Source organism: Desarmillaria tabescens (assembly GCF_030435595.1).
Source record: "Desarmillaria tabescens strain CCBAS 213 chromosome Unknown EV420scaffold_3, whole genome shotgun sequence".
Classification (NCBI taxonomy): domain Eukaryota; kingdom Fungi; phylum Basidiomycota; class Agaricomycetes; order Agaricales; family Physalacriaceae; genus Desarmillaria; species Desarmillaria tabescens.
Window position 1 is genome coordinate 1,199,582 of NW_026848302.1, and position 12,853 is coordinate 1,212,434.

Here is a 12,853-nt window from a genome sequence, read left to right on the forward strand (position 1 = left end):
GTCAGTCTACGTCGTGTTTTGCCTTGAGGCATTCCACACGTCCGGAGTGTCAGTTCCGAGTCAAATGCTGATAAGAAAACTAAAAATGACTTCAAAGGACCATGGTATTATTATTACCGGTGCGAGGAGATCGGCTATGTATTAATCCAAGGGGAGAAAGGCCAAGATCTGAGGCGGATAAAGGTGACAAGAGTGAAATTTAAGAGTCAGAAAAGAGCCCCTTACCTTCCTGTCACGCTATGCTCTCCTCCACCGCTGCAAACGAGACGACACCTCTTCTTCAGAATTCTCTCTCGTCCGACATCGAGAATGAGGCCGACTTTTCCAGGTCCTCATCTCCAACCGACGGTTTGCCGGAAGGAGAAAATGTGAGCCGGGCGCTTGGTTGCCACGTGAGCCTTCACCTTTTTGGGTCGCTCTTCGTCGATTCCATTCCTGGTGAGCCACATCCGAGTCGGTAGAAAAGTTGCTGGATATTTACGATGATGCAGTTATTTTGTCCTACACACTTCAAAACTCGGTTCAAACAGCCTCAATTCTCATTGTGGGTCGGCTAGGCCCCGAAGAATTATCGGTTGCCGCATTTTCCCTGATGTTGGCGTTCGTAACTGGCTAGTATTTGGTTCCTTCCCCTTTACAAAGATGATCCCACTTTATTCTATAGGCTGGTGCGTTGCACTGGGTGGTACGACAGCTCTCGATACTCTCGGTTCTCAGGCCTTCACTGGTGGAAGTCGTCCCACGGACTTGTCCATCCACTTTCAAAGATGTATTGTCTTGTTGTGGATTCTTCTGATTCCTGTCTGCATTCTATGGGCTTTCATTGAACCTATCTTACTGGCGCTTGGTCAGCCTGAAATACTTAGCAGTGATGTCCAGAGGTTCTTACGTGTTCTCATTATCGGCGCGCCCGGATACATCGGCTTTGAGAGCTTAAAGAAGTATCTTCAATGTCAAGGCAAGTATATTTTATCGAAGCGGATGTTTTCTTACCGTGTCATAAAGGGATCATGGGAGCCTCCACCGCTGTTCTCGCAGTAGTCTTTCCCATCAACATCGGATTGAATGTGTTCTTCGTCCACTTCACATCTCTTGGCTTGTTGGGTTCTCCCGTTGCCTTATCTTTAACTTACTGGATGGCCTTTTTCCTTCTTTCCGTTTACACGGCTTGGTCTCCCACGCATCAGCAGAATGGTTGTTGGGGAGGGTTGCAATTGGGTGCAGTGTTCCATCTGCACAGCTGTTATCTTTTCCTCAAGTTGGCTATTCCGGGAATCCTTATGGTTGGGACTGAATGGTAGGTAGTAAGTGTCTCGGAACATTTAGGGGTCCTTACGCAAATTTCAGGGCCGCCTTTGAGATCGTAGCGCTCGCTGCAGGTCGCTTAGGTTCGCTTCCTCTTGCCGCACAATCCGTTATCATGACCACGGACCAAAGTGCGTATACATTTGACTGGGCATTGTTATATTTACGAATTATATCTCCGTAGTTCTCAACACGTTGCCTTTTGGTATTGGAGTCGCGGCGTCCAATCGTGTGGGTAATCTCATAGGTGCTCGTTCTGCCGTTGGAGCAAAGAATGCCGCACATGCGTCCGCTCTACTGAGTATGATAGTGGGTCTTCTTGTTATGACCGTTATGATGGCTACCAAAGACGTAAGTCTGATCGTTTTGATTGTGGACCCGTTGTGCTTAAGGAAAGGCAGGTCTATGGTTATTTATTCAGTGACGATGAGGGTGTTGTTGATCTCGTCAGCAAAGTGATGCCCTTAGTGGCGTCCTTCCAAGTCGCTGATGGTCTTGCCGGATCCTGTGGAGGAGTATTGCGCGGTCAAGGTTAGTCAACGTCCTGTATTTAGCTTCCAGTCTCTCATGTTTCAACAAGGTCGCCAGCATCTCGGTGCTCTGTTCAATCTTGTTGCATATTATGTACTCGCCTTACCAATGGGTATCACGCTTGCTTTTCCCTACGATCTTGGCCTCCAAGGTCTCTGGATTGGTACGTGGATTGGTCCAATGCTTGCTCAAGATCTTACCTCCGTTCCTTCATAAAGGTCAAGTTGTGGCCTTGTTCTTAGTTGGACTGGGTGAATATTTCGTGGTTTGGCTTGGTACCGATTGGGATCTCGAGGTTCAGCGAGGTGTAGACAGAAACCAAGAGGAGGCAAAACGAAGGTCTATTGACAGGGCTTCTGGTGAAGAATGAGTGTGCGACCACACCAATTAAAGAATAAATATCGTGCGTTCATCGTATAAATTTGCTAGACAATAACATACGGAACTCCTACTTCCTTCCTTGGATTCCGTCTATGCGAACGCGGACGTTAATAGGTTATTCGACCCTCGCCGAGGTAAGTCGGTTAAGACATAATGTGGACTGCGTGTATTTGGAACACGTCTCGAAGGAGCCTTATTACTGAAGCAGAAGCAAGGTAACAGCACTTAATACGCAGAACAAGTTCTAACATGCACAAAATCGTGTTAGGTCATTTACATGTAATAAGAACGCCGGTTGAACCAGGTTCGGAAAACAATGGTAAAAAAAGACGACTAGATAATTAAACGATGCTACATTAGTCATTTCTGTATTGAAGACTTGACCAAGAAGCACGACATCTATAGAACTTAGAATACTATAAGATAGAGTAAACCGGACTGAATATTACCTGGCACATGTAAAACATGTGTTCGTCACGTTGAACTTTTTTCATTCGAATTTATGTCATCTCCGACGTTGTTGACAGGACCATGGAACCATTTATGGGCGGATGTCATCCACGAGACCGTAGCGAAGATGAAAACAGCCGCGATGAGAACAATCGCGTAATCTGAATGAACCATCAACAAGTGTCATTAGAGATGGGAACTGTAGGCAGGAGTCACGTACTCATGTCCTGGGCAGTGGTGTGCTGGCCGGTGGGGAACAATAACAGCACCACGATAAAGGTGACCCATGATACTGCAACGGCGCCAATTGGAGTGGCCCATCGACCCAATGTGAAAGGACCAGGGACGACGTTATTCCGTCCGGAAGTAATGCGCAAGAAAATGGGAACGACGTAAGAAGTGTACAATCCGATAACGGAGGCGCTGACGAAGAAATGGGGTCAGTAATATATACGAAGAGTCACAGAAATGATGCCCACCCAGCAAGCGAGGTCAGAGCTGTTTCTGAGAACCCGAGTAATCCACAAATACCGGCGAAGACCATGACAAGCCAAGCCGCATTGACTGGCGTCTGGGTCCTGGAATTGATTTTCTTCCACCATCGAGAGCCTGGTAGCGCATTGTCTCTACAGAACTCGATATCAGAGAAATATAAGCCCTCCATTAAAGGATCCCCAACCTGGCAAAGGCAAATACTACACGAGAGGCATCTACGCCTTGTGCAGCTCCGGTGACATACTAAGTGTACATTAGAGAAGGTCTCGTGTTCATGGGTAAAAAAAAGTACACACCTGAACAACGATGATGAACGACCATATGACCAACATTCCTCGTTTTCCAAGAACATCCAAGAAAACTTGGCCCATGGGGAGAGGAAGCTCAGTGCTGAGGAGATCGGTGATGGATGGGATAGCGAATGATGTCGCAATTAACAGAATCCATCCAAGACCGGCGGTACCAGCAACAGCAGTTATAATGGCAACAGGCGCTGCAACGTCGGCACCGGCAACTTCCTCAGAGATATGGGCGGCAGAGTCATCTGATTATAATTCTAGTAAGCAAGGTGCTTGGACGCTGGGGGAGGGAAAGCGCACATCCTGTCAGCGTCCACATTGGCGCGGTGAAAGCTAATAAAAATGCCCAGCCATCTCGAGGAAAAATCTGAGCATGCAGGAGTCAAAGCATCGGGGGGACCTTACTATTTGACCAGCCAGTATTGTTTTCGAAGAGGGTGAAAGCATCTTTAGTGGAGACTTTGTTACTTCCCGAAGCGACCAAAAGGGCGATGATTGCGGCGACCGTTGTTCCGACTATAGGTTAAACTAGGATCAGTGCTTAACGTTAGAAGCAATGATGACTCGCCGTTTATGATGACATAAAACAAGTTGAGGCGAGCTAGAATTCTGGTAGCCGCAGAACAGACGATGCCATGGGAGAACAAGATCGCCAGAAGGATACCAAAAGTCGCCCCAGAGGATAGATTTGTAGCTCCGCCAGAGTTAACAGCAATAGCAGTGGTAATCATTTGAGCACAAGTATAATCAATCGAGCATACGAGTGTAATTTGACCGGTAATGTTGGCCCAACCTGGTGTGAGGAATAGATGAGCCAATGGTCAATGTACTCGCTACAAGACCGAACCTGTAATCCAGCTCGCTAGAGCCGAGTATTTGGGGGGTGCCAACTTGGCGGACCAATAATAAAGACCAGCGCTCGTTCTAATCGGCAGCATTAGCACCAGTCTCAAAGTTAAAGAACAAACGTACGGCATTGAAGACGTCAGCTCTGCCATAGCAAGAGCGATAGTCATTACGAAGATGCTGGGGATTAACCACCCAAAGACCAAACCGACATGCCCGCCTGAGCGGTCGTATCAGGTTCTGTTCATTCAAGGGAGCAATAAACTTACCGCTCACGAGTCCAAATGATAGGGTAGAGGATACAGAAGCGACGACACCCATAATAGAGAACGCAAATGCCACGGTCTCAATGAGCTGTGTCTATAGTAAGCACTGACTGTTATTTTCATTGGAAAACATTGACTGACCGAAAATTCACGCTTGAACTCGCTCTTATAGCCAAGTTCAGCGAGTTTAGCATTATCTGCAAGCTGAGCAGGAGAGCTAGAAACATCCTGGACTACAGCATGGACTGTAGTGTCGCTTTTGTCGCCCTTGAGTATAGAAGACATAATGATGGTACGAAGCGAGATAAGCTGGGAGTCCAAAGATGAAAAGGGGACATTTCGAGAAGATATTTATCCCCATGAAGAGTCAAATTGATAGTTTCTCACAGGCCGATAGCAAAGCCGAGGGGGTTCGAGATAGGATTTTTGATGTAGCCGAATTTGTTCAGAAATCTGAGCGCGCCTGGCTACACGATCGGTAGACACGTGGTACAATTTCAACAACATGTGGCGGTGCTTATCTTTCTTTAACTTGACCTAGGCCGTTCCTTATTGACCTGGCGCCGGTAACACCGGAAGTAGGTGAATGGACAATGGACATGCGACTAGCGGGTTGTTTGCTTCATGTACCGGTTTCCTAATTTAAAACTTCATCGTGAGTATCTTCCAAAGCCTTGGAGACTCATCCACCTCACGCTATCCCGACAAATTTCCGTTTGCGGCCGTTCCAATACAGATACAGCGTTCCCCGAGGCAAAACTTGCGATAGGACTAAGGATAACGGGCTGGTTCCTCATGGACATCACAATCTAGCCACGGCCTCAGGGGTGTGAATGAATATCGGACAATCCGTTCGTGTAAGCCACGGCATACCGGTGGAGGCCGATAACACAATGGGTCTAATAATAAGTATGTGTAGGTAAAGTTATACTATACATGTGCAGGTTTTTGCGCGAACATTGTCAGCGGATTGATAGAAGCATTGCGTATCGGTGAAGCAAGTGTCCGAAGCACAAGAGCATAACTAGTCGTCGGCCAATGTTTCCAAGGTCTTGCTCCATTGAATCACTTTGGGATGAGCCATTACCTGGAGTCAATTTGTTATTTCTGGGACCAGGATACATAGATGCACATATATACCTTGTTTGGATCAAAGTTGAGTACCTGAAGCCCGTCTAATGAAGTTGCACGAGACAGAGCAACATAAGCTTGGCCTGCGCACATTTAGACATAATACTATGGTTTGAAAACTACCACACTTGCCTTTCTCGAAGACCTTACCCAGGTCAACTTTGACTCTATCCAGCGTCTGTCCTTGTGATTTGTGGATCGACATAGCCCACGACAAGATCAACGGAAGCTACTGGACGTAAGGACATGACCGAGATGCTCCATGGCTGCGCGCGCACCTGCGACCGACTAACTTGCAGCTCTCCATTTGGCAACTCGACCTTCGAAATTTCAGGCATGACCAAAACCCTACGCTTCGCCCCGTGTGGCAGAACGAACTCGACCTCCGGATACAGTTGTACCTCCCCGACAACAGCACTCTTTTTCGCAGGCTTAGACGGGGGCTTGGACGAAGGTTTGGATGATCCATCCTCCATGAGGGCCTCAACGTCGTCCTCAATCCCATAAGTCATTGGATCGACGAATCGACGGACACGCCCCATGGAACCATTAACCAAACTCTCATCCGTATTCTTGATGAGCATCACCTGGTAAGAAGGTATGAATGAGGTGCCGAGCTTGACGAAAAGACTACCTACTTGCGCATCCTTTCTTAACGTGAGCACCTCCGGAGCCATGAAATTTGACAACATTTTCTTTCCTGTATCAGTCAAGGCCAACGGACCACCGTCTTGGGCACGGTAGGTTCTAGCTTCTGTCTGCAGACCGCTCAAGCGTCCAATATTGGATCTATCGACTTCTTCACGACGCGGGAATCTGAAACACAGCTCAAATCGTAGTTGTGTATGAAATATAATCACGTACAGTTCAGTTGGCCCAAGCCCGTCGTCGTACTCTATATTCCTGGACAGAGAACGGAATCTAGCAATTGATGCAGCTGACAAGCAGCCAAAACGCATTTCGTTCAGCATGTCGACGAACTCTTTCGTAATTGTCAGCGAATATTATGCAGACACTAATAAACGCCACTACCTTGATCTGTCTGCCTGAAAACCTTCGTCAAGTTAAACGTTCTCTTGATCGTTTCACTCCACAACTTGGCTTCAAAGGCGAATTTGACGCCAGACTTCCCAACAGGTGGCAATTGGAAGAAGTCTCCGGTGACGACGAGCTGCTGAAGCATTAGTGATGAACTGGAGAGGATTAATTGAACAAACTTGAATGCCTCCAAAGGGTTTAGAGTTGTTTCTCAGTCTACTTCCGACTTGTGCGATTTTATCGAAAAGATCACCATCCACCATTGACACTGTATAACATTGATTAACTGTCCGCTAGAAAAAGAATAGTCCGAACCTTCGTCAATGATCAAAACCTTCGTCCTTGTCCATCTGGAATAGGCCTTTTTGTTTTTCCTGACCTTATTGACAAGCACATCGACAGATTCTGTACCAAGACCGATGCCGGCGAAGGAGTGGATTGTAACACCTCCGATATTGCAAGCTGCAATGCCTACATGGGAGTGTAAGCAACGCCGAATCCTCGCGCATAGCGAGCTTACCGGTGGAAGCGGTGATAGCAGTAGCATCGGTATACTTCGGCCACTTCTTCTTCAACGTTTTGATAATCTCGCGTAAAAGTACGGATTTCCCAGTACCTGTGAAGTGACGCGTCAAACAAAGAGCACTATGTATGCGCTAATACACTCACCGGCACTACCCGTGTAAAAGACACTTTCTCCTTCTTCAACCAACTTGAGAATCCGGGTCTGCTCTTGGCTCAAAAAGACGGACGCAACCTTCCGTTTCTTGTCTTTGCTCGAAGGCAAGACGTAAGCTTCCTTTATGCCTGTGTACTTCGTTGTTGAAGACGATGAACGCTGGACCTTGGGCTCCGGAGGCTCAGACCAGCTGTCTGGGAGCTTCCTGGCCTTCTTTTGGGGTGCAGGGTTGAGATCGGCGGTGGGAGGATCGCTGGGTCGCTTGTTCCACGTCTTGGACGACGCCAGTGGCTCCTTCGAACGCGTAGAAGTCGAAGAAATTTTCTCGGAAGACACCGATTTTCCGGCGAGAGCATCCTGGATGTCTTTCAGCCGTTGCTGAGCACCAGTGAGAGGCTTAGACTGTGGTGCCGGAGGTGGACTGGATGACCAGTCGAACTCCTGAGAAGACTGCGGCATTACTGACGACGACGAAAAGTCGCGCTTGAACGTCCGCAGGCCGGATTGTGCTTTCGAAGACATTGTCGTTGCGGTCGTCGACGTTGAGGATGATGGAGGTTTGTCTTAGGAATTGTTTGCAAGACACGAGCGTGTGAATTTTCTATTAAATAAACACGTGATCGCATTGACGCGTCTCGCATTTGGTCACGCAATCTTTACAGTTTTCGCGTACAACGACTCCACTACTTTGCCTACTTGCTCCAGCGTATCAATCGCAGCGATGTACATATTCTGAAAATAAATCAGCATGAAAATTAGTTTTTTAATGTTAGTTGACATACATCAGGCTTAGGCTCGTCGAACACAAGTAGGCAACCACGACCTTGGTCAAGTACACCATGGAAGACCTTGTCCAAAATCATTTGTGATAGCCTGTGAATTGGTGAGTGGATACGTTGATAAACAACAATAAAGGGACGAACTTCGCCTCGACAGCTTGTCGACCTTGTCCGACAGTATCGGCAACATATTCAAGCTCTACCACTGAATATGGTTCAACAATTCTCAGCAAGTTTTGCTCCAAGAGTGTGTCATATAGCGCAGCAAGATGTGATCGTATTGTGGGGTCAGACGACAATTCTGTGGCATGTTATAAGATGAAACAGTCACAAGAATACGAAGTTCACGCACCATCCTTGTAATCCCTCAGTGCTTTCTCGAAATCCGCCAAATTTCTATCTTGGTGAGCCCGCGCTACGGCCCTCATACTCTCAACCTCCTTGAGCTGTGCATATTTGACGGCCAGCTTTATTGAAAGCAAAGCCGTGACATCCTCAGGCTAGATTGCATGTGAGAAAGCAAAAAAAAAATCATGTAAATGATAACCTACAAGGTTGAGCATGACTTTGCACAAAAGCATATATTTCAGAGCTCCAAGTGCCCTCCCGTCGTCTTCCCCTTGAGAAGACAGATTTTCAAAGGCTTCAAAGAAGTAAGAGTAGGCAGTTGTGTAATCTTTGTCTTCGGCGTGGAGTATACCTAAAGAGAAGGCATCAGAGGGGGGAAATTTCAAAATAATTGAATACCGACCGGATTGAAGGTCAAGAGAGGACTGTAGGTATGGAGGACAGTAAATTGAGTTGGCAGCGGTTCGCGATGATGTCAAAGCGGCCTATGATACAAGCATCAATACCCCAGATTCATTATGATATTTGGCACGTACCTTGGCCTTAGGAAGATTCCCAATCCCTCGATACACCCGGCTCTCGAGTAGATGTACCTCCGTCAAGACCATCTTATCATCAAGCCGCTTGAGTTCGGTAAGCAGAGTTTCAATCATTGCCAGCGCAGGCTTGTACTGCGCATCCTCCAGTTGTCTGTAAGGGCTCGAACATCAATTTGTGCCAGGTCAAACGACCAAAAATCACCCACAGTCCCACGAGCCTCGTCTCTAAACTGTGCTTCAAGAATATCCTCTTCTCTCGCTTTGCCCATTCGATATTGTCGTTCAGAACACTCATCTGCACTTGTTGGCTGTCCGGAATGGCATTGAAGTAGTCCAAAAGAGTGCGAACTGGATATTGCGTGTCATTAAGTGCGGAGTGGCAAATTAGCCAGGTTACTGACTTAGCTTAGCCGTCTTTGCCTTGGCCGTGGACGACATAAAGGATCTTGACAGTGTAATAACTTCAGCAACACCTTGGGCATTCCTATAAAGCATCCACAAGGTCAATACCGTTGTGAAGGACGTCAGAAATGTATATGAGCGCACTTTTGATCCCGATACAGTTGTCCAAGGTTGATAAGCGCGGTCTCCTGGTCCCTCAGTGTTTGCGTCTTCTGTTGCTGAACATCCTTCGAAGAAGTACTCGGCGCCGAGGTCGACGACGTCAATATCTGCTTGTACAGCGCCTCCGCGCGCACGGGGTCTGTCTTTAGTGCAGCGTCTGCTTCTGCCAAGAGCTGGGCCGTCGTTAATGTAGACATGCGGACTATACAGAGACGAAGAAATTAAGCAAGAGCAAGGCGGACGCGCGTCGACACGCCCTGAGAACGTGATGCCATTTTGGGTGGAGGTCATTGCCGTGCGACGCAAGCTCGACCAAACAAACATCTTCGTCTTGTCGAATGACGACCAGACTAAAGCACCGACCACAAGTGGAAGAAGAGGATGCGTCGGCACTGAAGCTTGGACCAGGTACGCATATATTTACTTATTCTGCCCCTCTCTTATCAGAAAAGTGCCAGAGTTCAACAATGCCGGTTGCCTACTCATTTCCGAGGTCAAATATCTGTTGGAGAACAGAGACAAGGATGCCCCGGATACTGCGTGCGTGGTATGGCTGGCGTGTAGACAAATACTCACTGAACGCTTTGGGATGATAGAGTGTACAACAAAACACTGGACTATGTGAAGACGTTTACGAAATTTAACACGACGGACTCCGCCAGTGCTGTTCGCGAGTACGTTCTGAGTGGAGATCATGAATGGACATCTGACATCATCCAAGGACCCTTCGCCGGGAGCCAGCCCTGACCCAATTTGAGACCGCGCAAATTGCCAATCTGTGTCCCGCGACAGCAGAAGAGGCAAAGAGTGTCATTCCTAGGTGTGCAGCTCCCCGGCCTTGATGTGTACAGTACTCACCGCCTCATAGTCTCGTCAAAATTGACGACGATCGCCTACAAGCCTTATTGGATGAAATTCAGACGATGCGGAAGTTCCAGTCTTAGGTTGCGAGTATTATATTGACAATACTACGTTTTGAGGTTAGCCTTCCATTTCCTCTAGGGCCTTCTTATCCATTCGAACTTCTTCTTCGCCCTCCTCATCCTCTATTTCGACTTTTCCTTCTTCGTCATCCTCGAAATCAGTTCGATTGAAGATCCTTCTCTCCTTGAAGGGATGTAGGCGTCGTTCTCCGTCCTTGATGACACACACGTCGGGTATTGTACCCTCTGGGTTGTAATATAACAAATCATTGCCTGCATAAGCATCCACAGACCGTATCCAAGCATCGAAACTAAGTCATATGTCGAATCATCAATTCGTATTGAGAACAAGGTCACTCACAGTCCTTTCCGGTCCTCGATACCACGCATACTGGTATAGATGAATTTTTGTTTGAACTCTGCCATCTTCTCAGCTTGTTTCGCAAAGTCTATAGGCGGACGGTAGCTTGGGTCAGAAGGCTCTAGGTTCTGATTAATCGGAACGACATTCATATTGTAGACATCATAGATTGGGCATTCCAGAAGCAGTCCAAGGGCAGGCACTTTTGGGATTACCATTCGGCGCAGACTATACAGCTAAAGCCACCCAAGTCAGCAGATTATAACGCCGGTGAATTATAGAGATTTACTTCGTTGATGATACTATCCGGTGTTCCTGTCCTGCATGACATGATCAGGGCAAACATCATTTTCCTCTGAGACGGGCGAAACGGTGAGATATGAAATCAAAGCACGACAAGTGGGGACATACAATCTACTCAAAAAAGTTAACATCATACTGGGACTTGGATGAGCAATGGTAGTACCTGATGCAGCATGAAACTTTGACCGTGGAACTCAACTGGTATCCACTCAGTGTCTCCGTGCGTTTGAGGATCAAGGACCTGTGTGGTAGTATTTCAGAAACGGCACGCTATTGAACAACGGTAGGCCTGACGTCTATGACTTTCATGAATCGTTTGTTTGTTCCATCCTTGGGATTGCGTGCCACGGTAAAGTTGTGGAAGTTGTGCGTCCCTTCGTACCTTTTTGCCGTAGTTCGTAACCGCTCAAGGTATGTCGAATCTACCCTCCACAAGCGTTTACGACGCAACTCTTCTTCTAACGTCAGAGTCTTGAGATCCAAATTGGTCCAAAAATCGCAGGTGGGAGGGCTCGGGGGTGAAGTACTCGTATACCGCTCAACATTTCGGAACAAGGCACTGCCTGGTTTGGGGGGTATCAAAAGATACGATGGAAAGAAGTACGTGTATTTTCGGCTATCACACAGTCTAGAGAATGATGAGTTTGATGCTTAGAATACATACGCGAATAACTTACAGGCGTGCGTTGAATGAGTTCTTCGTTCGAACCTGTAAATTCGTACATTAGTTTTACCACCGAAAGTCTATACCATGACCTACGAAGTCCCAGACGCGAATATCCGGAGGAAGCACCTCGTTTATACGCGTTAACATGTCGCCCTGGCCTGGAACGAAGGGAATCATTTTGAGAGACACGACATTTCCTGCTGCATGTACACCTGCGTCTGTTCTTGCGGCACGTTGTAGATTAACCTGCGAAAATTCATGGTTGAGAATGCGATGTAACATGGCATCTTACTTTGACCGGATCATCAGAATTGTCTTTGGAAATAGCACCGGCTCTAACGAGTGCATTGAATAGTGTACCCTCGATGGTAGCGACTTGCGGGCGACCGGATTGCGCTCTCTGGCTGGAATGGAAGGAAAAAAATTTACATTGTAATTGAAAAGAATCGAGGCCAAGACGTACAATTGCATTCCCCTGTATCCTGAACCGCAGAATCCCAGCAGAAGAGCACACATCCGTTTGGGCAGACGCGGTTCCTTCGACTGTTCCTCTCCTTCTGGTCTTGGGCCTTCGACGCGAGTCCCTCTGCTTCGCCGTCCAGCATTCTTCTTCTCTTTCCACTTGCCTTTGCCTTCTGACGGTTTTGAAGATGTAGCTTTCTCATCCACTACGCTGGTGCTTTGGGCGATATCGTCAACCAGGGCATCGGAAACTGGAAGGATAACGTCCATGGCTATCGTCTTATCGGACGCGGTTTCTCCGTCTACAGTCCTCGGACGTTTTGCAGGAGGCTCTGGATTCACGTTAGCTTCTTCTCCGGGCCGTTTACCTCCAAGCACGTCTGCAGAGGAAGACATTTTCCGGGTCAATGTCGTTGTCGGCGTCGTGATGCGTAAAGAAAAGGGTGCGAAGGAAATTCTACGAGTGTAGCAATGGCTTCTCCAAGA

General features: G+C 47.5%; 5 protein-coding genes across 5 annotated transcripts; 2 read left to right on the forward strand and 3 right to left on the reverse strand.

The window, feature by feature from the left end:
• Window positions 1-239: 239 nt before the first annotated feature.
• EV420DRAFT_1617259 (MOP flippase) lies at window positions 240-2,206 on the forward strand (the record flags this gene model as incomplete). Its single annotated transcript, XM_060475216.1, has 9 exons — window positions 240-438; window positions 462-604; window positions 643-958; window positions 1,006-1,297; window positions 1,348-1,436; window positions 1,490-1,656; window positions 1,707-1,836; window positions 1,886-1,999; window positions 2,055-2,206. 9 exons carry the CDS (start codon window positions 240-242, stop codon window positions 2,204-2,206), a joined length of 1,602 nt encoding a protein of 533 aa, XP_060337708.1.
• A 485-nt stretch (window positions 2,207-2,691) lies between these two features.
• On the reverse strand, window positions 2,692-4,858 carry EV420DRAFT_1260765 (APC amino acid permease; the record flags this gene model as incomplete). The annotated part of the gene is given in 12 exon segments (XM_060467022.1): window positions 2,692-2,828; window positions 2,888-3,090; window positions 3,147-3,293; window positions 3,347-3,405; window positions 3,459-3,706; window positions 3,762-3,815; window positions 3,867-3,977; window positions 3,991-4,254; window positions 4,309-4,385; window positions 4,434-4,527; window positions 4,577-4,661; window positions 4,715-4,858. 12 exon segments carry the CDS (start codon window positions 4,856-4,858, stop codon window positions 2,692-2,694), a joined length of 1,623 nt encoding a protein of 540 aa, XP_060337709.1.
• A 3,140-nt stretch (window positions 4,859-7,998) lies between these two features.
• Window positions 7,999-9,901, reverse strand: EV420DRAFT_1325974 (PCI-domain-containing protein). Its single transcript, XM_060468745.1, has 10 exons — window positions 9,634-9,901; window positions 9,489-9,571; window positions 9,294-9,435; window positions 9,085-9,238; window positions 8,952-9,033; window positions 8,752-8,900; window positions 8,553-8,700; window positions 8,345-8,501; window positions 8,204-8,294; window positions 7,999-8,153 (listed from the first exon to the last, which is right to left on the reverse strand). Exons 1-10 carry the CDS (start codon window positions 9,846-9,848, stop codon window positions 8,067-8,069), a joined length of 1,308 nt encoding a protein of 435 aa, XP_060337710.1. The 5' UTR covers window positions 9,849-9,901; the 3' UTR covers window positions 7,999-8,066.
• A 74-nt stretch (window positions 9,902-9,975) lies between these two features.
• EV420DRAFT_1507306 (HRDC-like protein) lies at window positions 9,976-10,885 on the forward strand. The gene is made up of 6 exons (XM_060471361.1): window positions 9,976-10,059; window positions 10,110-10,191; window positions 10,248-10,325; window positions 10,373-10,471; window positions 10,520-10,631; window positions 10,737-10,885. The coding sequence occupies exons 1-5, from the start codon at window positions 9,990-9,992 to the stop codon at window positions 10,593-10,595; spliced, it is 405 nt and encodes a 134-aa protein (XP_060337711.1). The 5' UTR covers window positions 9,976-9,989; the 3' UTR covers window positions 10,596-10,631; window positions 10,737-10,885.
• On the reverse strand, window positions 10,633-12,637 carry EV420DRAFT_1260296 (pseudouridine synthase; the record flags this gene model as incomplete). Its single annotated transcript, XM_060467002.1, has 9 exons — window positions 10,633-10,885; window positions 10,936-11,171; window positions 11,225-11,290; window positions 11,381-11,479; window positions 11,533-11,866; window positions 11,916-11,947; window positions 11,999-12,151; window positions 12,198-12,305; window positions 12,365-12,637. The coding sequence occupies 9 exons, from the start codon at window positions 12,635-12,637 to the stop codon at window positions 10,633-10,635; spliced, it is 1,554 nt and encodes a 517-aa protein (XP_060337712.1).
• Between the last annotated feature and the right edge of the window lie 216 nt (window positions 12,638-12,853).